This window comes from Prionailurus viverrinus, chromosome E3, assembly GCF_022837055.1.
Source record: "Prionailurus viverrinus isolate Anna chromosome E3, UM_Priviv_1.0, whole genome shotgun sequence".
Classification (NCBI taxonomy): domain Eukaryota; kingdom Metazoa; phylum Chordata; class Mammalia; order Carnivora; family Felidae; genus Prionailurus; species Prionailurus viverrinus.
The window spans coordinates 4,691,245-4,715,372 of record NC_062576.1 but is presented as its reverse complement, the minus strand read 5'-3'; the positions used below and the strand labels follow the sequence as shown (position 1 = coordinate 4,715,372).

The window sequence follows — 24,128 nt, the reverse complement described above, 5'->3', positions numbered from 1 at the left end:
GGGGGTGGGTTGGTCCTGGGAGCAGTGTCCCTGCCACTGTCCTGGGACCAGTAAAAGGAACTTGGCTAGCAGATGCTTGTCCCTGGTCATCCCACAGCTCACTCATCACTTGGGTGGGAGGTGGTAGGGCTTTGTGGCTCCCCTGTTATTTATACTTTCCTTATCCCTTTCTTGGTTTTTCTGGCCCTTCATATTTTTTGTGGTGTCTGCTTGTTTGGGTGGGTAGTTTGAAATTTTACCGGGTTTTGAAATGGGGTGGGTTGGACTGTTCGAATGGAAGTGGGGTGTTCAAGGGGAAGTTCTATTTGGCAGAAGCTAAAACCTGATGCCCTCTGTTCAGAACCTCTCCCTGCTGTATGCAAATGGTGCGTAAGAGTTTTGCCCTAGACAGCGACGCCCACGTGGGTAGGGTGTGGGAAGCACACCCAGGGATGTTTCTCATTATGGCCACAGTAGGCCTTCCCTGTGCCACCCTGCACGCATGATGATCGCTTAGTTTACTAATATACGCATATTCACCGGAGCCCATCACAGTTCCCTGGATTTTTTCCCCTTTTATTATGAACATCAAACACGTATAAAATTAGCGATTGTATTTTAACGAGCCCATGCTTACCCATCACTCCACTTCAGTAACTGTCAGTGCCGCCCAGTCTTGTTTCATCCCACCCTGCCCACTCCCTCTCTCCCAGACTGTTTTGAAGCAAATTCCAAGGAAAGTTTCACTTTCTTTAAATCCAGAACTATTTCAGTGTTTACCTTTAAAAGATAAAGACTCTTTTTTTGAAAAACATAATCAAAATATCATTATCACACCTTAAAAATTAACATTATTAGGTATCCAGTCATTGTTCAAATTTCTCTGGATGTGTCAAAAACCTTCAGTTATTTTGAGTTCCATGTAAAATCTGTTTATTGCAGCTGGTTGATAGGTTACTTAAATCTCTTTCAATCTATAACTTCTCTCTCCTTCCTCCCCCTTTACTTTTACTTGCTGCTCATTTGTTGAAAAAAATAGGTTATTTATCCTGTAGGTTTTGACCATGTAGATTTTGCTGACTGTATGCTGTGGCATCATTAACCGGTTCTAACATATCCAACCGATTCTAGTTGGATCTAGAATCTTGATCAAACTTAGGTTTGATTCCCCCACCCCTTGAGTTTTAATTCCAGCTCTACCAGGTAGGTCTCTGATTTTGAGCAAATGTCTTGAACGTGTGGAACTTCAGTTTTCTTGGTGAACAGTGGATGCCTTACGTGGCTAATGGGAGAATCAGGTTGGGTACAGTGTGCAGCGAACCCGTCACAGTGGTTCGCATGTATCAGGTTTCAGTAAGAAGTTCCCTCCCTCCACACTTCCTTCTGTGTGCTGTGGGACACTTGTCAAGCCTCTGTATTTAGAAATTACTTGGTTACTGCCTCACAGTGTGATTTTAAGAGTCCGTTCTCAGAGTACTATTACAAGAGCACAAGAGCCTTCTGTGATTTGGCCTCCTTAAGTGCACAGCACTGAGCTCCCCCTGGAGGGACCTAGGATCCGAGGGCCTACTCTGCTTTGTTCCCAGCCTGTGCTATGGAGGCCAAGGGCTCAGGAAGACTCGTCCCCAGTGCGTGTGTGGTCAGATATGTTTTAGCTCAACTCTTTTTATGGACGTATCCTGTGGGTAGGTTTCTTGCACACCACAGTGCAGCTGCAGTAATGTTTCTTCTGGCTGTTACCCTCTGTAGGGACAAAGGTGCTCTCAAAAATAAGTAACTTCTAGACTAGAGGGAACAGGTCATCCTTAAAACTCACGGCAGGAACTGCTTAGTAAAATGAATGCTAATTCTTATCAAAGGAATTTTCAGCCATAGTTTTAAAAATCAATTTGTCCCAAAATGCTTATTTGTAATTTTTTTTTGGGGGGGGGGGTGGGTAATTCTTTAAACCGCGGTCTGAAGCCCCCTTCTTCACCCTCTTCCTCTGTTCTCCAGAGACAACTCGACTCTCTGTCTTGTTTCTAGTACTTATCTCCACATTTATTAACACATACTTATGCTTGAGTTATTAGTTTTAATAATTATTTTAGTTTTCTTTTATAGTAGATGGGGATCTACGTCTTACCCATACACACTCACCTTTTTGATACGTGATTTTGTTAAATCTGTTTTTAAAGTTTTTGTTATGATTTATGTAAATGTTCACTGCTAGGGAAGATAATATACTACAATAATGTTTCCTTTATTGAGTTTTCTATTTTTCTTGGGGTTAAAATTGGTTGCCTCTGTTTTTTTCATTTGCTTTTTTTGTTGTTGCTTTAATTTTTTGATCCTGTGGCTGTCTTTTCATGGCCAACAACTCTAAAACACGCTTCTATTGTCAAACCTATCCATTAGTCCTCAGTTCATTTTTTTCCCTCTCCTCCTCTGCACCTCTTAACATAGCTGTCAGCTTAGGAGTTCCCTTTGCCTTTGGACAGAGGTTGATCCTCTGTGTTCTAGACCTGACAACTTTCTCTTGGTGTACACACTCACGTGTGGCCGATAGTACCACTGGGTTTCTCCTCCAAGTTTTTCCTCTGTGATTCTGCCACAGATGTAACTCTTTCATTCAGACAGCGTGTTGAGTGCTTGCTACGGACCATTCACTAGGAGTGTCACAGTGAACAGTTGCAAGATCCTTTCCCCTGTGGAGCTTAAAATACTAGTGGGCGGTGTCGTCTTTTAATCAGCCCTTCAGTCCTCTGCCATGTGCTCATTCTGGGTGTCGCCACTCCCCAGCCTTCCTAGATGTCTCCCCTGTGTACTTTAATGATCACCTCTGTCTCCATGCAGGCGACACGTCCCCATTTCTAGACCTGACCTCCGCCAGCCTCCATAGAGGAGTCTCTGGCCACTTCTCAACTTTTATTTCATCAAATGCCCATTGTAGTATTTTTAGGTCTTCTCTTAAAGGAATTTTGGCTATTGTCAAGATATCCTAAGAATCTTATATCCTTACCAGATTGTATCCTTGATTCTCAGGACCAATACCTTGAGTGGGGATTTGATTTGTGAATGTGAGCAGGCTGGAGGGAGAAATGCCAGCTAAGTGTAAAAGGAAAAATGATCTTCAATATCTCGTATTCCTGTGTTCCTCCTGGTAGGTTTTTTGAGTACTTCCTGTGTGATAGTTAGCACCTAGACCCTGAGGACAGTGGCTTCTGTAGAACACAAATTAACTTCCTTCCAGAGAGCTTTCAGTCTATTTGAGAAGATTAAAAGGGGAAAAAAGATTAAAACAACATGGTGTTATAAAAGAGTGAATAAAGGTACACGAGAACACTAGGAAAGAAATGAGGGCGTCATTTGAACAAGATCTTAAGGGAAGGGTGTTTTCACTAGAGGAATCTTGAGTGCAGAGGCAAGAAAAAGTAACCACGGTGCCTTTGGGTATGTAGGTGTGAACTCTAGCAGTTCCTATAAGGAAAGGATTCTGATTTATAATTTTATTTGGTCTGTTTCACTAGACGTTTAGTTAATACTAAGACAAGTGCTGATTGATATAACTACTGAGGTAAGATTTCGGAGGCTCCTTAATTTGTTGGCAATATCTGTTTTAAGATACAGTTTTCTGACAAGAACCAGTTTGGATTCTTTTCCTGCTAAGTAGAAATAGTATTTAACGCTTATTTATTTTTGAGACAGAGAGAGACAGAGCATGAACGGGGGAGGGTCAGAGAGAGAGGGAGACAGAATCTGAAACAGGCTCCAGGCTCCGAGCAGTCAGCACAGAGCCCGACGCGGGGCTCGAACTCACGGACCGCGAGATCGTGACCTGAGCCGAAATCGGACGCTTAACTGACTGAGCCACCCAGGCGCCCCAGTAGAAATAGTATTTAAATGGGAGAAAGGTAGTGATCCTATTTCACTTCTAGACAGGAGGGTGGTGCAGTTGCAAACCCAGCGGGCTGCCAGTTACAAGCTCTTAGTTCACATTCCGGTTTCATTAGTTGCTGACAAATGGCATCTACCCTTTGATCACCTCCTTTTTTTTTTAATTTTTTTTTAACGTTTGTTTATTTTTGAGACAGAGAGAGACAGAGCATGAACGGGGGAGGGTCAGAGAGAGGGAGACACAGAATCTGAAACAGGCTCCAGGCTCTGAGCTGTCAGCACAGAGCCCGACGCGGGGCTTGAACTCACGGACCGCGAGATCATGACCTGAGCCGAAGTCGGCGGCTTAACCGACTGAGCCACCCAGGCACCCCTGATCACCTCCTTTATAATATTCAGATTATTGTGCCTGCCCTGCCTTTTTTCCTGGGTTTTTGCAGATAGCCCTGGTTCAAGTATGGAGCATTTACTTCTAGGTAAAACTTGGTAGGAATTAGTGGTCTTGCCACACAAACGTGTGACTTTAAGTGTTGGTGGGGAACACCTCAGATAGTCAGAACTCCGAAAAGAGGAAACAGAGTAAGGGAGGACGTTGGTCGGGGAGATGGAAAGGCAGTAAGATGAGCTGTGCTGTTGGCCGGCTCTTGGTGGGTCTCCCTGAACCGCTCTGGGAGGACCAGGCAGTGTCAAAGAGAGGAAGGAGGTTTAGTCGTGCAACTGGCCTGAGTTCATATCCCAGTGTTAGTCAACTTGACTGGGCGCAGGTCCTTCGTCCGTAAGCCTCGCTTGCCTGTGCTGTGAAAGAACACCTCCCTTGGGGGTGTTGTGAGATGAGCCGTATCCATGCCGCACAAAGGGCTTAGCTCACAGCAGTGCGGAGGCGCACGGCCATTCCCTTCAGGTTCCCAGACCTCAGCTTTTGAAAAGGAAGGGACGGAAGGTAGGTGAAGGTGAAAGGGTGACACTCCCTCTATTGGAGCTGGAATGCTCGTTTTCTCTTGCTTTCACTTTACCAGAGGGCCAACCTAGCTGCTCCCCTCAGACATTCAGAATGTGACTTTTTAGCAACATTCCTGTAACACATACACATCCCTGAACCTTTTACTGTTCACCAAATGAGTATGAAATGCAAACTCTGCAGGTAGCTGCAGATACAGCCTGGGCTCGGTAGCCATCCTCGTCCCCCAGAAGCCCATAGTCCGTAGAGGGAATAACAGGAAGCAGAATCAGACAAATAAGTGTGTAATTACCGTTAGCAGCATTTCGAAAGAAAAATGTAAGGTGCTCGGAAAAAGTGTAACAGGAGGACCTAAGGTGGACCAAGAGGCTCCGGGAGGACCTCCCTGAGCAAGAGATATTCAGCACAAACTTTGAATGTTCTAGAAGTAGGAGTTCAGTGAGAGGGATTTGGGGGGATGTCCCTCCGTGGGATGAGGAATACTGTAAAAGAGCTAAGTGGAAGGGAAAGGATCATGAATTCCATCTGGAAAGTGTTGAGTTGCCAGCATGTTGAGTGAGGTCTGTGAGGCCTACAAGTACAAAGAATTCATCTGGATGCTTGAATGGCCAAAGGAAGTGGGTTGGTGGGCATCATCAGCACACGCAGGGTGACCTCCCCGGCCTGGATGAAGTAGGCACAGGAAGAGCGCTGAGGCTGCCTGGAGGCCTCCCTGCATGTAGAGGCCAAGTGGAGGAGGATGGCGAGGAGGAGTGGGCAGAGAGGGCGCGGGACCCCGGGAGGGAAGAGCAGTCTGCGTCATCCGTGCTGCTGAGAGGCCTGGTGACACGGGGACTAAAACACGGGGTCTAGAGTTTGCCTCCTGTTACCAAGTAGGTAAGCTAGTTGAAAGGTGGGCTTCGGTGCCCGATGGGAAGGGGTTGGAAGACGTCCAGGAGGTGAGGTGAGGAAACGGTGGACAGATGGCACCTTTGACAGGTTTGGGCTGGGGTGTGGTGGCTGGTACCTGAAAGGGGAAAGAGACAAGGGGAGGAAGGATTTTTTTTTTAAGATGGCAAAGACTCGAACACATTGAAGTATCAATTTGAAAGATATGAAAAAGAGAGAAGCTGAGGGTATGGAAGAAAAGGGATTATTACTGCTGGCCTAAGACTCACGCCTTGCAGTGTGCTGTACAGGGAGAGGACTCAGGGGAAGCCGCGAGCAACATGGGGATGTTCGTGGAAAGTGGATGGGGAGTGTTGGCCAGAGGTAGACCATTTAGGGTATGCCTGTAGAGTGGAACTCGTCAGCCATCTGTTAGGTGACCTACCCTGGACGCAGTCGAGGACAGCTTGAACAGTTGGTGTTTCCTTATGTCTCCCTTTGTCAGTTAGCCTTTGCTTCTGCCCTTGTGGCAGTTTATGAAAGAAGAGAAAATAATGAAATGCTCCCTATTCATTTTGCTGCAGCCCGTTTCTGGTAAGCCATGCAGGGGAGATAGCTGAAACTGTGTGTCAGAGGAGGTTTGGGGCTGCCTGGCTTGCTTTCGTGTATTCTTGTGTCCCATTTACAGCGGTAACCTTTCCCTTTCTCAATTTCTAGGCCTTTTCTGATGCCATTAAAAAATGGCAGGAGCTATCACCAGAAACCAGTGGAAAAAGAAAAAAGAGAAAAGAAATGAATCAGTATTCTTACATAGATTTCAAGTTTGAACAAGGTAACGGCCAACTTTGAGTTTTGCTCACAGCCCGTGTAGTGACTGTGCAGACCGTCTCCTTCCCACACAGCCCGTAAAGGCCAGTCGTGGCGTGGCCACCCTGCCGGGCCAGCCCAGGGACCGACTGCATGGACTGCTTTGAGAGCACATCCATGTGTTTAGAAAGTGGCTGTGGTTGCCGCCCACCTTCTTTCTGCCTAGGGAACACCATGACCAGAACATTCTGTGCAGTGTCAGAGTTCACGTGTGAGAAAGTGTTTGGGGACACTCTCAAACTTGGGGGGTGGGGCCGGTCTTGAAGGTGTGACAAGAATTCACTTTATCTCTGGTGAAATTATCTAGACCAGAGATTGATTATCTGTGTGCCTGAGAAAGTGGCTTCTGCACGGGAAAAGCACATAGCTCCTGAACAGCCACTTGTTTGTTGGACATTCTGTTGTTGATGAAATAATTTCTGAAAGCTCTTCCAGAGGGGTCACTTCGGGTTGGACTTTACATCAGATCTGATCCAAGTAAACTTGTTGGATTTTACATCAGATGTGATCTGAGTCGTTTGTGTCCAATAAAAGAGCCCGCCATAAAATTTTTCCTATAGGTTATGTCAGAAATAGGATTATTTCCCTTTTGTTTTCTATTTGTCTTTCTCTCAAATCTGCACATAGTTAACGTAACTTGATTGCAGGTGTGACTAAATGGAAACTCTGGGAGGCAACCGGGGAGTTGGAAAGGGTTTGGGTTTCTGAGCTCTTGAGGAAACCCATAGACTCTGAGTTGTGAGGTCCCCAAGCTAGTCTTTGGTACATTGCTCTCTTGCCATGACGTTCTCACACGTTTGCCAAAGGCTAAGAAAGTGGGGACAGCGTGTAGGTGGTTCTTCGTTCAGCTAAGTTTATCCACGGTTTAGACTAGGCATCCCAAGTACATAGTCATTCCATATTGGTTTCTAACTTTGAGTGGTAGAGGAAAGAAAGTGCCACTTTGCAAGATGGTCCACTCCCTTGTTGGTCAGCTGTATCTTTTACGGAGTTCTTTTATATCTGGTCAAAATGTTCCCAAAATTTCCTGCCATGGGTGTAGTTCTTGTCTCTGAGAAGACTTGGAATCTGTCTGTTGCTGCTTCATCTTCCTGACTGCCCTTCTCTGTGTGTCTCCTCTGCTTGTCAGAAGCTCTTTGAAAGTCTGGGTGGACATACTCCACGTGAGTCTGCTGCGTGGAGACAACACACAGCATTGATATTTATGACTTACAGATACATTTAACCTTTCTTCACAGCAGCTTATAAGTACAGATAGTCTCAGAGTCCTCTATCTGTTCCAGGAATCTCATTGTCCACCTTTTCAGCCGTTTGCCATCCAAGCACTGCTATTTGGGTTGTACCTTGCTTGGCTCAAAGAGGAGACAGGATTCCCCCTCCACTGTTTATGGTTTAATCCGTTGATAACTACACAGTCTTCTCATGAAGATTTTGGGAGCATTTGGATGTAAACTGAGCATTAATAAAAAATACAACCTATCATCTCTTGCAAAGCTGACCAAGAAAATAAGACACAAATTGCCAATATTAGGAGTTAGCACCTTTTATGGGGGATATCACTGTAGACCCTACAGACAGCCAAAGTGAATACTGTGAACAGCTTTGCACACAAAGATTTTACAAGTGAAATGGACCAGTTCCTCAAAAAACACAGACTACCAAGACTTACCCATGTTCAGATAGATCATTTGGATAGCCCTGTAGCTATTAAGGAAATTAAACCCACTGTTTTCCATGTCTTCCAAAAAAGAAATCTCCAGCCTCAGTTGAATCCACTAGAAAATTCTTCCAAACTTTTTTAGAAGAACGAACATTAATTCTATACAGTATCTTCTAATAACAAAAGCAGACAAAGACAGTACAAAAACTAGACCAATGTCTGTAAATAGACATGCAAAAATCGCTAATAAAATATTAGCAAATAGGACATAGCGATACACAAAAAAATTGTGTGCTGTGACCAAGTCGAGTATATTCCAGGGGTGCAAGGCTGGTTTAATATTTTGGAAAACAATCCGTATAATCCACCATATTAACAGACTAAAGAAGAGAAATTACATCATATTAATTGGTGCAGAAAAGGTGTTTAATAATATTTCACACCTGCGTATGATTAAAACTCAGGAATTTGAGAGGAGCTTCTTCAACTTGGTAACATCTGCAAGAAAACCTAAAGCTAATGTCCTGTTTAATGGTGAATCCTTGCCCCCTAAAATTGGGAACAGGGGAAGGATGTCTTCTATTTACTGCTATTCAGCATGTACTGGAAATTATAGCTAGTGGAGTAAAGTAAACGCACAGATCAGAAAGGAAGAAATAAACTGCCCCTATAAGCAGATAATGTGATTATCTACATAGGAAACTCCAAGGATACTTCTAGAATTAGTGAAGAAGTTCAGTATCATTGCAGGGTACGAGGTCAACCGACAAAAACCAATTGTATGCCAGAATGAGTATGTGGAAATCAAAGTTTAAAATACAATGCTATTTATAATTATTCCCCCACACCTCCAAATTAAATATTTAGGTGTAAATCTAACAAAACACTTACAAGACCTGTGTGACAAAAACTACAGAACACTGAAGAAAGAAATCAGAGGAGAAAGAAGTCAATGGAGACGTGTAATGTTAAAAAGAATGAAGTGGGGGAGAGGTATCAGGAACCTGATGTAGAAAATATTGATAAAGCAAAAGATACTATGAAGAAGAGACTTTAGTGAAAGAATAGAAGGTTTGGGTGGAATAGACAGTTTTCTGGAAAATGTAAGTTCTGAAATCCACAAAAATAAAAAACCTGAACAGGTCAATTACATGGTCTGACATCTGTCATTCTGTTGTTTTTTATTCTAAATGTTGCTTACCGTGAATGTAGGTACTACTATTTGAGCTGTTCTGTAGGAAGGTGTTCAAAGTAAAAAGTTCAAAAAGCGTTGATCAGATGCCTGGGCACCTGCCAGAATGGCTAAAATTACAGGCCGATGGCACAGGTGGTGAGGATGTGGTGTGACTGGAGCTCGCACGCATTGCCGGAGGAGGGAGAGTGTACCTTGCTTGGCACCACTGTTTGGAAAATTGGTGCTGTTTTCTGAAGCTGCAGACATGCAGCTCTATGATCCAGCACGTCCACTCCTTCACGTGTGCTCAGCTGAAGTGCAGACGTGTTCCTAACAACCCAAAACTATACACCCAACTGCCCTTGGTAGAATGGCTAATAAACTGGTATATTCGCACGGTGCAATACTGCTACGACAGGAGGGCCCTTCCAGTTGGAGCATAACAAGGGGGAAGAAAACATAGAAGTCAAAAAGTGCGTGATACGTTAGGGAACGGTAAGGGACCAAGTTTTCCCAGACAATAGAATGTGTTCTTGAGAGTTACAAACGCACTGCCTGTGGGGGGGGGGGGGGGGGGGGGATTGGGCCCCAGAAGACTGGGATGGCCGCCCTGCGTTCCTAGCAACAGTTGTCTGCATGATCTTGTGTGGTCACATATCTTCCAGGTGACATAAAAATAGAAAAGAGGATGTTCTTTCTGGAAAATAAGCGGCGACATTGTAGGTCCTATGACCGGCGTGCCCTTCTTCCAGCTGTGCAGCAAGAGCAGGAGTTCTATGAGCAGAAAATCAAGGAAATGGCAGAGGTAGGACAGTGGATTTGGGGTGTGTTTCTGGGGTTCTGGTTTGCTCTTAGGGCTTAGTATAGAATGGTCCTTTAAGGGGTGCCTGGCTGGCTCAGTGGGAAGAGCATGCGACTCTTGATCTCATGAGTTCAAGCCCCACATTGTGGTATGCAGACTTAAAAATCTTTTTTTTGTTGTTTTTATTTATTCAGGAGAGAGTGTGAGCTAGGGAGAAGGGCAGTGGGGGAGAGAGAGAGAGAGAGAGAGAGAGAGAGAGAGAGAGAGAGAGAGAGAATGCCAAGCAAGCTCCACGCTCAGCATGGAGCCTGACACAGGGCTCAATCCCATGACCTTGGGACCATGATCTGAGTCAAAATCAAGAGTCGGACACCGAACCAACTGAGCCATCCAGGCGCCCCTACTTAAAAATGTTTAAAAAAAGTCTTTTAAGATTTGCATATTCTTTCAAACGGTTGGTTTGCATAAACTATAAAGCTCTAAAAAAACAACTGGGTTTTGTAATAATACTGAGTAAAGTTCACTTATAGATCAGATTTATGTGAAAGAATTTTAATTGGAGCTTGATAAACATACCTATTTCACCTCTCTTGGCCTCTAATGATGGAGAACAACCAGAGAGAGGTACCATTTAGCATTTCAGGTCTTCGAGTAAACTGTCAAGTGTGCAAGCCAACCAGAATATTTACGTATCGGGGGTTTTTTGCTCTGTATTTTCTGCATCGGTGGCTCTCAGATTCAGCGCGTGAACCTCTGGGCCCCCCAGGACTCTTCAGGAGGTCTGCAAGGTCAGATCTTTCACCCTCACGAGACATCCTTTGCCTGTTTCATTCCGTTGACTTCGTACTGCCAGAACAGTAGCAGCGCTGGCTCAGCATAAACCAAGTCGGTGGCACCAGACCGTGCTAGTAACCACTTTCTGCACCACTAGGCACTCACATTACAAAAGAACTCAGTGTTTCTCAACGTGCCTTTGAGGGGCACCCGGGTGGCTCATTTAGTTAAGCATCTGACTCGATCTCAGGGTTGTAAGTTCAAGCCTTGTGTTGGGCTCAGCGCTGGGCTTGGAGCCTTCTTTTAAGTGAATAATAAAACAATTTTTTTTTTTAATTAAAATGCCTTTGATGAAAGAGTAAGATTTGCTTCTTTGATCACGTTACCTCTTGATGCTCTGTGTGACCCACCGGGAAGTTGGCACGGTGCCTCTGCCCACACTGACCGGTCAGTGGGGTCTCGAGGTGCTGGTGCCTTCGAGTTGCAAGATGCCCAATCAGTCCCTCTTCCCCCACAAAACGCTCTTTTTATTTGAAAAAATGCTGACAGAAAAACTTCTTATTCAGGAGTAGGCACGGGGCAGGCATTATCTCAAAAATGAAGTGATTGTGGCCAGTGATAAAATTCTAGTCCTCAAGCAGAAATTAGAATTTTTGATCCATCTGTCACAGTTACCTGTCATCTGTCACATTAACACCTGTTAGTGCACCTTGTGCTTTAATGGATCTTCCACACATGATGGTTTTGTCACGTAAAGCACTAATTTCGTGCATTCCGTGGGTCTTGCAGATGCTGGCACATTTCATGGTACAGCATCAAAGCATGGCAGCCATCAATTTCTCGTCAGAACAGTGTTAAAAGGGGGCCCCTGGGTGGCTTAGTCAGTTGGGCGTCCAGCACTTGATTTCAGTATAGGTCATGATCTCATGGTCTGGGGACCGAGCCGCATGTCAGGCTCTGTGCTGACTGCGGAGCCTGCTTGAAATTCTCTCTCTCTCTCTCTCTCTCTCTCTCTCTCCCTCTCCCTCTCCCTCTCCCCCCCACCCCCCCCGCCCTTCGGGTCAGTGTCTCCGTCCTGGCCTCGGTCATTCTTGACAGCATCCCTCCTTTCTGGCACACAGGGTGACCCAGGTTCACCCTGCTTTGCCTGACCTGGACCTGGGATCACCAGTTTGTCTAACATACCTTGTTTTATTTTAGTGGGAATTCATACTGAGATTTCGGTTTCGAATTTAGTTTATAGGGTTGTTTTTTTTTTACTCCATTTTCTGTTCGCATTTCTTTGCTAAAAATCTTGATTCTTTTTTTTTTTTTTTAAGTTTATTTATTTTGAGAGAGTGCAAGCATGTGAGTTGGGGAGGGGCAGAGAGAGGGAGAGAGAGAATCCCAAGCAGGCTCCGTGCCCCAAAACTCTTAATTTTTAATAATTTTATAATGACTTATTTTCTTCACTCTATACTATATACTTAACATTTCTGAAATACCAGCTCAATATTAATTGCCAACAACGGCACTAAATATAGTCTGAGATTTATTTATAATTTTTTGTCTGATTATGTCATTAAAAATATGAAATCAAAATATTACAAAGTCACTTCAAATAAGTCTATGTGGTTATGCCATTAACTTGATAAACAGCGGGGTTTTGATATGATAAATGATAAACAAGTTTGTAAGTTGTAAGGAGTTGGTTTTTTATTTGCTTTTATTTGATTTTATAAAATATTTTTAGTTCTGAAGTCAAAACTGTAAAACAAGGAACCGAGAGACCTACCTTCTGTCCTATCCCTTCTTCCCATGACCCCTGAGTCCCTCTATATGTAACCATTATTAATAGTTTTTAGTCTGTCTTTCCTTATTTTATGTAAAAGCAGATATATTGGGAGGAGGTTGTTTTCTGTTGTTCCTGCTCTCTTACCTGGAAGGCAGCCCACTTTTCTGCCCCTTGCCTTTAAAATTAATAGTGCACCCTGCTGGTCACTCTTAGGCAAGCCAGAGATTCTCCTTTCCTTTTTAAAACCGCCTGGTGTGCAGTTTTCTGCATTACCCGTGTTGATTCGGTGATTCCTCTTGATGGACGTTCAAGGTGTTTCCGTGGTAAAAACCCCCACGTGTACCTCATTTCCTCTTTCTGCCCCAGAGCGTCTTGGGGATACGTTCCTGGAACTGCAGGTGATGAGTCAAAGGTAATTGCTCACGTAACTTAGTCCTGTGGTGCTAGGTGTGCCCGTATCGGTCATGTGAGCGGAGTGCCTGCGTCGCTCCAGCCATGCCGACAAAACACCGGGTCAGACTAGGTTGTGGCCCGTTCACATTACTGTTTGCTTGCGCTAGTCTTTGCTGTTCAGAAGTGTTATGTACACGGATTTTCCCTCATTCCTTCCACATTTTGAATCCGATGTAAGAAAGCTTCCCCCATATTTTCCAGTATTTGTTCGGTTTCCTTTTTTATATTTAGCTTTCTGGTGCATTTTAAATTTACTCTGAGGTAACTTTTTAAACCACTACACCGTGTAAGTGAAGAGATGATTTTTCATAATTGAGTCCTTTTGTGTTTATGAAAGTAAATGCTAAATGCTTGTGGCATCTTTCCTAAATTGTATCTGCATGTGTTATTTTTTGTTCCCCAGCATGAAGACTTTCTGCTCGCCCTGCAGATGAATGAAGAACAGTATCAAAAGGTAGTTTGAAATCCCACGAATTCATTTTTTCTGGGTATTTACGTGACCTGTTTTCTTTACGACATTTCCCGGTGGCAGATTTTGGTTCCTGTATAACCTGTTGATGTACTGACTTTGTGGTTCAACCAGCTTGCAGTCAGATACTTGAACCATGGTTGGCACTCTTGATCCCAGACTGGGTCAGAATTGAAGCAGAGAGAATGACAGAATTGTTCGTCTTGAAAAACATTGCCTGGAATCCGTTAGGCTCTTAGAGGCAAATTTAGTTCTGGTGCCAAAGGGTTAGAAGGAAGCGCCGTGTCTGACCTGAGGACCAGGTGACTTGTACGCTCTCTGCTGTCCTCACGTAGCGGCCTTTTCTAGCACGGAGGGAATGGACTGGTGACTGGCTCGATCTCTACCATTAGCGAGAGGAGCAAGTTCACGGTCCTCACGGTGCCGGAGGTTGCTGCACTAGCTAGTTTCAGGGGCCGCTGCACATAGAGCTGGGGCTCAGAGGCAGCCCCTCACACTCCTGCCTTCTTACAAGAGAGCAAAACCTACTTTTTGAAGCTTTTCGCAATAACATCCTTCATGCCACTTTCCCCTGACTCGTGTAATCATGTCAGCGTCGGAGAATAGGTGTGCTCGCTCTACTGGCAACATGGGATTCCTGATACGGTAACTTTGTACAAAGGATGCCTCCAAAGAATAAAAACCCATGACGGTTCTCCCTGTCTCCGGTTATAGATTACTATTTGTATTAGCATCTCGGGCTAGACTTAGGGAGGAAAGAACAATTCATCATTGTTTGATGGCGTCTGAAGGTTGCTTTTTACCTCAGAACGTGTTTGGGGATGGGGGACCGTGGCCCATAGCTGCCCGTCTGCTTCCGCGCGGGGCGTCTCACGAGTGTCTCTGACGGCCCACAGGACGGCCAGCTGATCGAGTGCCGCTGCTGCTACGGGGAGTTTCCGTTTGAGGAGCTGACGCAGTGTGCGGACGCGCACTTGTTCTGCAAAGAGTGTCTCATCAGATACGCCCAAGAGGCCGTCTTCGGATCTGGGAAGGTGAGAACATGGGACATGTCCACGCGTGCGAGGTGTTTACAGAGGATGCGACACACTTACCAGTGCACATGCCTCGTGGAATGGCCCTTTGGGGGGTGAGACAGGCTGGCGTGTGTGGGATTCCTAGGCGGTCCCTGCTTGCAGCGATGGTGTCATAAGCGAGTGACGTCACTCTCCGTGCCTGGTGTCCCCCTGTGCCTGCTCCAGGAGCACCTCCTTCACTCATCTTCATTTTCATAACAAAAAGCCTGAACTCAGAGGTCTTTGCAGCTATGTGAATATATGAGAGTGTGTTGTTGGGGGTTTTTTTAATAAAATTTTTGAAGAATTTGATAGTTGCATTAAAATGAATAACTGTTGGGCGCCTGGCTGGTTCAGTCTGATGAATATGTGACTCTAGATCTTGGGCTCGTGAGTTTGAGCCCCACATCGGGTGTAGAGGTTACTTAAAAATAGGTAAGTAGGCTTGGGAAAAAAAATGAACAACTGTACAAGATCATATTTCTCTGTCCAGAGTTGGTGTCTCTTGACGTTAGCATAACACGGTGTGGGAAGGAGTTTTGTCTTAATAAATACCTAAAACCCAAAATTGCTTTTTGTGAATGCCTAACCAATAATCAAACCACTCAGCCTCAGTTATTCTAAAGTTGCTTGTACTTGAGTCAAGAACTGAGTAACGGGGGCAGAGCGGTGTGGCAGGCAGAATGATGGCCTCCCCAGAGACGTCCATGTCCTCATCCCAGAGCCTGTGGAATGTTACCTCCATGGCACAGGGGAACTAAGGTTGCTAGTCTGGTGGCCTTGAAATGGGAGACGACCCTGCGTTATCCAGGCAGGCCCAGTGTAATCACAGGAGTCCTTAAAAATGGATGCGAGAGCAGAAGAGGACGTGGCGTGACGTGGGAAGGACTCGGTGAGCTGCTGGTGGCTTTGAAGACAACGTCCAGGGCCCTCGGGTGCAGCTGTCCCGGAGGCCATTGTCCTTTCTCCTGGAAGAGCTCTACTCTGTACTCTCGTCAGTCCCTTGTACCACTCACCTCCGCCTCCCATGTGGTCTCAACCTCCAACCTTTTCAGGGCCTGTGGAGGGAATCCATTCGCTTCTCACAAATCCCTCCTTTTCAGACACTGTGCCGTGTCCTTCCTCGTCACTCTCCATGTCCCTGTGGTTTGGACTGTGACGGGCCCTCTGGTGCCACCAGAGATGGACTTCGTAGGGTTTATTCATGCTTTCCTTATTTCGAGTGTGATCTCCTTCTTATCCACTATTTATTTGCTTCCCGTTGAGGAATACATTGAACCACTGAGGCTTTTGTGTTTCTGAAAACTTGGTTAAGTTTTCTTTTCTTTCTTTGTCTCCTGACCTTCCAATTCTAGTCAGAGCTCAGCTGCATGGAGGGCAGTTGCACGTGTTCATTCCCAGCCAGCGAACTGGAGAAGGTGCTTCCCCAGACCGTCCTGTATAAGTACTACGAGCGGAAAGCGGAAGAAGAAGTGGCCGCCGCTTACGCCGATGAGCTTGTCAGGTGAGTCCTCTGAGTGGAGCTTGTCATCTGTGATCTCAGTCCCCATTAGGAAGACTGCCTAACCACTGGCATAGACGATGAAACCTCTGTAACAAAGCTGGATCTTCCAGGTCTCCTGGCAGTTTTCTCCTGAGCAGTAACAATAATTTTACTAAGGGAAGATCTGCCTTTCATGTTTGCAACCACATTCCTTGGCACCTCTCGTCACTTGGTTTATAGGACCGTCATTACACATTGGGTTGGGGGGCTGGGGGAGAGATGACATAGGTGTGAGGCGTTCTCACAAAGGTAGAAGGTCTGTGTTTACGGAGTGGTTTACACTGAGGCAGGACTCAGAGTGGCACCTGCATTTCTGATAAGAGCCAGCATGATGGAGAGCCTCAGTCCCTGTTTTAATTAAAAGTCAGGAGATACAGCTGTCCAGCCGAAAACCCCATCTTCGTGGGAACGGTCACAGGGAGCCAAGTCAGGCTTCCATATTCTGAGCAATATTCCTTCTGCCGTTTTGATTGTAGGTGCCCCTCCTGTAGCTTTCCGGCCCTGTTGGACAGCGACGTGAAGAGGTTCAGCTGTCCCAATCCTCGCTGCCGAAAGGTAGGGAGGCACATGTTTTTCCGTATTCATATTTGAATTATGGTATTGTGGACAACACTAATGGCCCAGATAGTGGCTGGTTGCATGCTGACCTGTGAGCAGGATTTGTGTGCTCTGCTTTTCATGAAAGCAAATGAAGATCACCACTTGTGAATCATGCTTGACTTGGTTACAGAGAAACGGGCCACGTGTGGAATCCTGTCACAAAGCTCTGGACCCCTGCTGTATACCTTTTCCTAGGAGGGCAGATAGCTTCACATCAAACGTGAAGGGTTTCTAGTTTCTTCTACTGGGCCAGCATTTTTCTTGATTGCTCTTTTCACTACCCTGCTGTGCTCAAATACTTCCCCTGTGTGCACACATATGCGTGTACACACACACATTCTCTCTCTCCCTCTCCCTCTCCCTCCCCCTCCCTCCCTGTGGTTTTCGAAGTCCAAGTGACACTTCTTTGATTAAAAGACTGGGTATCATGGCATCCTCTCTGTCGCATCTGATTATTCACTGTTCTCAGGAGAACTGATTGTGTCGGGTGAGACCAAAGCCATCTAAGCACCTCGTGGCAGAAAATGTTTCTTCTTTTTAACTAGGCTCCTCTGTTAACTAAAAGTGTTTTAAAATGTGTCAACTATTGGGGCGCCTGGGTGGCTGAGTCGGTTAAACATCCGGCTTCGGCTCAGGTCATGATCTCGCAGTTTGTGGGTTCGAACCCCATGTTGGGCTCTGTGCTAACAGTTCAGACCCTGGAGCCTGCTTCAGATTTTGTGTCTCCTCCTCTTCTGTGCCCCTCCCATGCTCATGTTCTGTCTCTCAACAATAAATAAACGTTAAAATTTTAAAAAATAAAATAAAAATTTAAATGTGTTAACTGTTTACAAACCACTTAGAGCTTTTGATTAATATGGGCAGCAACCTAGACAAGTATTTTTAAACCATTTTTCTAAAATAGCACGACCAGAGGGGCACCTGGGTGGCTCAGATAAGCGTCCACCCAGGTCTTTTTCTCAGGGTTGTGAGTTCAGGCCCTGCACTGGGCTCTGCATTGGGCTCTGCACTGGGCATGGAGCCTACTTTCAGAAAGAAAATAGCATGACAAGAGTTGAACATTATAATATCTCTGCCTTATGGGAGAGGGGAGAAATGAAAGTGGTCATTGGAAAAGGAGGAAGAAACTAAACTAATGGATGAAACTTTATTCCCTTTGTTTTCAGCATTCACATTTCTGTGTAAAATCTGAATGCGTTCTTAGAACTGATGTGTCCATGTAATAATTTATCCCCACTGCAGGTTGTTGCTATAACAGTTGTCCCAATGGTCTCCGGCTTTTGGAACTAAGCGTAGTACCTGTCTGCCCTGTGTGCTTCCCATGCACCCAGCACCAGAATGCCTGGGGAGGCCCCAGTAGCCAAGGGAAGGAAAGGCAGGGGTGTGGGGGGAAGTGAAGATGTTGGAATATTCTAGGTCTGAGGAACAGTAGCATACTGAAGGCTTACAGACTAGGTGGGGTCAGGCCATGCAGGCCTGGAGCACCAGTAAGAGAGGGGGGACAAAGGGACAGGTAACAGGGAGGTCTCTCTGGCTGTTGTGTAGTCCAGGTGAAAGATGCACATCACTGCCATCAACTGTGGAGTCTCCATGAATTGCCTAAGGTGGAGCTGGGAACTGCACTTCCTGATAGAATTTCAAATTAGACCCTGCCAATAAAAGTGTTCATACACAATTTGGAAGACTGAAGGTACAGCCATTATTCTCCAAAGACAGTTACGCTCATGTGTCTGACAGTGTCCTGTGAGTGTCTTGAGAACATCCAACCTGAGATGTGAGTGAAAGTCTCCCAGTGGCTTTTAAGATCTGAAGCAGAGGGGCATCTGGGTGGCTCAGTCAGTTAAGCTTCCGGCTCCCGATCTCAGCTCAGGTCTCAATCTCAGGGTCATGAGTTCAAGCCCCATGTTGGACTCCACACTAGGCATGAAGCCTACTCTTAAGGGATCTGATGCAGAAACATCAAATATTCCGCTTCCTTTCTGTGGAAGGGATATACGTGCCCTGTTGAACTTGGAGGTGGTCATGTAACTTCTTTGGGTCAATGAAATGTCAGTCTGGATGAAGTCAGTCACTTGCAGGAAAAGTGGTCAAAACATGATTTGGGGTAATGTCAAGAAGATGGCACAGTCAGCAGCCTCAGACCCTCCCCCTCCCCGCCCTCCACCCCCCCGAAACGCTGATCAGCAGTACACAGACCAGTTCCCTTTGGGAGAAATTTAGAAACCAGTTAAGAGGTTCCCTCATTCCAAACAGTGCAAAGCCAGCTGTATTAAAGCCTATGGGAGGGGCGCCTGGGTGGCGCAGTCGGTTAAGCGTCCGACTTCAGCCAGGTCACGATCTCACGGTCCGTGAGTTCGAGCCCCGCATCAGGCTCTGGGCTGATGGCTTGGAGCCTGGAGCCTGTTTCCGATTCTGTGTCTCCCTCTCTCTCTGCCCCTCCCCTGTTCATGCTCTGTCTCTCTCTGTCCCAAAAATAAATAAAAAACGTTGAAAAAAAATTTAAAAAAAAAAGCCTATGGGAACATCCATGGAACTCTGTTGCCAGAGCCACTCCCACCTGCACATCCAGGAAACCCCTAAATCCTAGCTTCCCCCCTGGAGGGGGGAAAGGAAAGACTAGAGCATATATCTGGCATCCAGACTTCTTGGGCAGCTACCCAAGGGTCTGGCTTCTGTCTTTCCTGAATCTAAGCACTGACAGGAAGGGGCACCAGGTTGGAGGCTGCTGCGAACAGAGGCAACGTTTTATTTACTTACTACATTTTATTTATTTATTTACTTTTTAAGTTTTTCAGTGTTTTGTTTTTGAGAGAGAGAGAGAGAGAGAGAGAGAGAGAGACAGGGCATGAACAGGGCAGGGACAGAGAGGGAGGGAGACACAGAATTCTAAGGAGGCTTCGGGATGTCAGCACAGAGTCCGAACTCACAAACCATGAGATCGTGACCTGAGCCGAAGTTGGATGCTTCGTCAGCTGAGCCACCCAGGCACCCTAATTTTATTTTTTTTAATTTAAGTAGCTCTGTGCCCAACATAGGGCTTGAAGTCACGACCCCTAGATCAAGAATTGCATGCTCTACCGAATGAACCACCCAGGCACCCCCAAAGGCAGTATTTTAAACTAGCATACGCTCCTGTACCTTTGCCCTTCCCCTCAACTTAGTATGGAAAGAGCTAGAGAAAAACTCCCAACTTCTGGCTTCTCCCCGGGAATAGGGAAAGAGTTGGAACGTGTGTCCAGTCTTCCGGCTTTTGGGAGTACTGTCTACAGGACTGGTTGTTGTCTCGCCGGACTCAGAGCACTGACGGGATCCTGCATGCTCTAGATGCCTGGATGCCTCTGAGAACACAGGAGAGCCGAGAGGCTGGCTACCACCCCAGAGGACCCACAGTTCACACAGATGGAGGCAGAGGCTGATACAGCTTGGCAGCTTCTCCCTCAGGGAAAGGAAGAGTGGAGCATGTACCCAGTTTCTAGCTTCTTGGGGAAGGAGGTTTTTTAAGGGACTAGTTTCTTTCTTGCCGAGCTCAGCATTGATGAGACCCACTGTACTCTAGATGCCTAGGAACCGCGGAGAACGAGAAGGAGCTGGACAGTTTACACCAGCTCCAGAGAACCTGCAGTACCATAGACAGACACCAGAGGGAGAAAGAAATTGCAGGCTCATGAATAAGGAAACTGCGAAACTTCTCCAATTGGGAATTCACACTTAATTCCAGAGAAGACATATCCTCAGTAACAGCTCCCAGAATCTCTAGCTAGGCTGATTGGTGAAGGTCTTTCCCTGCATAAAGCCAATGTGTAAAGACTGGGAGAGGTGACTGTTGCTTAAAATGTGTAGATCCTACCACACAGTAACAAGGCACAAGAAAAACATGGTCCAACCAAAGGGACAAAGTAGATCTCCAGAAAGGACCCTGTAGAAAGGGAGGTATGAGAATTACATGACAAACAATTCAAAATAATCATAAAGCTGTTAAACAAGCTCAGGAAAATGATATGTGAACAAAATGGGAGTATCAACAAAGAGAAAATATAGAGAAGAATCCCAACAAAATTTGGAGCTGAAGAGTATAGTAACTGACGGACAATTTCACTACAGGGACTCAGTATCCAATTTGACTAAACAGAAGAAAGAATTAGTGAACTCAAAGACAAGTCATTTGAAATTACTTAGAAGAGCAAAAAGGAAAAAAAATGAACAAGGAAAGCTTAAGAGCAAATGCGAGAGACACCATCAAGTGAAACAGTGTATATCTTATAAGAGTTTCAGAAGGAGAAGGGAGAAAAAGACAGAAAGCTTATTTGAAAAAATAATGGCCAGGGGGCGCCTCGGTGGCTCAGTTGGCTAAGGGCCTAACTTCGGCTCAGGTCATGATCTCATGGTTTGTGAGTTCGAGCCCCGCTTCAGGCTCTGTGCTGACAGCTCAGAGCCTGGAGTCTGCTTTGGATTCTGTGTCTCCCTCTCTCTCTCTCTCCTTCCCCCACTCCTGCTTTGTCTCTACCTCTTTCTCAAAAATAAACTTTAAAAATTGTTTAAACATGAACAAAGGACTCGAATAGACAGTTTTTCGGGGCGCCTGGGTGGCGCAGTCGGTTAGGCGTCTGACTTCAGCTCAGGTCACGATCTCGCGGTCTGTGAGTTCGAGCCCCGCGTCAGGCTCTGGGCTGACGGCTCAGAGCCTGGAGCCTGTTTCCGATTCTGTGTGTCCCTCTTTCTCTGCCCCTCCCCCGTTCATGCTCTGTCTCTCTCTGTCCCAAAAATAAAAAAAAAAAAAAAAACGTTAAAAAAAAAAAAAAGACAGTTTTTCAAAGAAGACGTACAAATGACCAACAGGTGTATGAAAAGATGCTCAACATAACTAATCATCAGGGTAATGCAAATCAAAACCCCAGTGAGATCACTTCACATCTACTGGGATGTACACTCTCACAAAAAGGAAAAAGAAAATGACAAGTGTTGACAAAGATGTGCAGAAATGTAAACCATGTGCGTTGTTAATGGGCGGGTAAAACAGTACATCCCTGTGGAAAACAGCATGGGGTGTCCTCAGAAAATTAAAAATAGGGGCGCCTGGCTTGCTCAGTTGATGAAGCATGTGACTCTTGATCATGGGGTAGTAAGTTTGAGCCTCGTATGTGGAGATTACTTAATAGAGTCTTTACAAAATTAAAAATAAAGCTACCATATAATCTAGGAATCCTACTGCTGAGTATTTGTCCTAAAAAATCAGAAACAGGATCTTGAAGAGATATTTGTACTCCTGTTTATTGCATTATTGTTCACGGTAGCCAAGATACAGAAACAACCTAAATGTCCATCCATGGATGAATGGCTAAAGGAGATATCTATCCATACAATGGAATGTTGTTCAGGTTTTTTAGAAAAAACAAGTCCTGGGGTGCCTGGGTGGCTCAGTCAGTTGAGCATCCAGCTCTTGATTTCGGCTCAGGTCATGATCTCAGAGTTGTGAGATCAAGCCTCGCGGGGCTCTGCATCGGGCTCCCCACTGAGTGTGGAGCCTTCTCAAGATTCCCTCCCTCCCTCCCTCCCTTTGCTCCTCAAGTGCACATGAGCTCTCTCTCCAAAAAACAAAGAAATCCTGTCATGCTACAACATGAGCGAACCTTGCAAAAATTATACTAGTGAGACAAGCCCATCACAAAAGGACAAATACTGTAGGATTCCACCTACTGGAGGTGTAGTCCCTTGCAGAAGCGGAAAGTAAAATGGTGGCTCCAGAGGCGGGGGGGGGGTGGTGGGGGGGATAGGAAGCTGCCGTGTGGTGGGTATAAAATTTCAGTCACGCAAGATGCACACGTTCTAGAGGCCTGCTATGCAACAGTGCACACGCAGTTAGCGATACTGTACTGTACACTGTAAGATTTGTTAATAGGATTTCACTCGTTTGGTTTTTTTAAACACAATAGAGGTCTAATGGTTTGTTGTCTCTTTTCCTTCTGCCAAGATGGACGTGTAGAAATAAGTCTCTCTCTTGAGCTACCGGAGTTTGAATTTATTCCCACCAGCATGACTTAACACGTCCGGACCAATACAGATCATGACTATGAGTATGGAGGCTATGAGTATGGGGAAAAAGAGCAGATTTGAAAGATAATGGCGAGATAAGATTAGAAGAAGATATTCTGACTGTGGGGGTAGGGAGAAGTCCAGATGACTCACTTCTCTGGTTTAGGCCACTAAGTGGGTGATGATGCTATTCACACACAATTGAAAATAGAAGAGAAAGAGATTCCAGGACAGAAGGTTAATTCTGTTTTGGGAAGGCGGAGTTTTGAGGATGGGGAGATTGAGTATGTGCATGTTTTGCTAATGCCTGGCACGTGGTAGGTGCTCGGGAATTACTTACAAAGTGCTAGAGTCGGGAACATGAGGTGAGAGCTAAGCTAGAGGAAAATTTGGGGAGTCAGGAGTAAGAAGCATTGAAAGGAGGGAGCCCCGGGACAGGGAACGCAGCTGGGAATACAGCAGGCCTGCGGTGGGGCATTTAGGAAGTAGGTGACCGAGTTAGGAAATGTTGCTAGCATTTGATTTAGGATCTCTTCAGATGCATAGGTGAGTTTGGGGAAATTATTATCTTTAAAGTGGTGAGTCCTGCTAACTTCAAAGTAGGTATTTCCATTTATGCAGATCTTTTCACGTCCCTTGGTAATGTTTTCCAGTAAAGAAAGTGCATCAGAAGGCAGGCGTTATCAATTACAGTGTCCTTCAGCAGAACTTGACCCACCCCTGCAGGTGATAGCATGCGCCTTCGCCTTAGAGACGCACTCTCTGCCACTGGGGTGAGGTCTGCAGAGGTTGGCCCACCATGGAAAATAAAGTGAAAACTGTCTCTTGGGAACCTGCACCCAGGAGAGCTTACCATTAGGACCAACCTGGTCCATTCTTATGAAGCGCTATGGAGAGTCACCACTAGGTGGCACTGATACTCCACGAGGAAGGGTTTTCTCTGGAGCATTTCAAAAGTATGTCAGTCAGCAAGACACCGTCTCCTAAACAGAATTGACAGTATTCTTTTGGGCTTAGTACCAAAGCAAATCAGTATGTGCATTCAGAATGTAACCTCAAAGATGTCAGTGTTTTTAGAACATACTCTTTGACCTTTAGACTTACACAAATTATCTTTATGATGTTTCTTTTCAACTAGGTGGCTAAACAAACCGTTCATCCTTGAAGGTTGCTAATGTTTAAGAAATGAGCCACAAACTGATTCTGGCCCACATGAGACTAAGGGCATCTGCTTCCTCATTGCGGCA

General features: G+C 45.5%; 1 protein-coding gene across 6 annotated transcripts in view; it reads left to right on the top strand.

Moving 5' to 3' along the window:
• The window catches only part of RNF216 (ring finger protein 216), a 145,377-nt gene that overhangs the window by 39,005 nt on the left and 82,244 nt on the right, over positions 1-24,128 (top strand). For 5 of the 6 annotated variants that reach the window (XR_007147903.1, XM_047839300.1, XM_047839298.1 and 2 more), the window contains exons 8-13: positions 6,398-6,512; positions 10,047-10,186; positions 13,588-13,638; positions 14,550-14,687; positions 16,064-16,212; positions 16,728-16,806. Coding sequence is in view for 5 of the 6 variants with exons in the window: in XM_047839300.1 (XP_047695256.1) it covers positions 6,398-6,512; positions 10,047-10,186; positions 13,588-13,638; positions 14,550-14,687; positions 16,064-16,212; positions 16,728-16,806 (672 nt within the window). In the remaining variant the exon portion in view is untranslated. Of the gene's footprint in view, positions 1-6,397; positions 6,513-10,046; positions 10,187-13,587; positions 13,639-14,549; positions 14,688-16,063; positions 16,213-16,727; positions 16,807-16,981; positions 17,425-24,128 lie in introns of those variants that run through there. The other variant, XM_047839301.1, reaches the window with a different exon arrangement.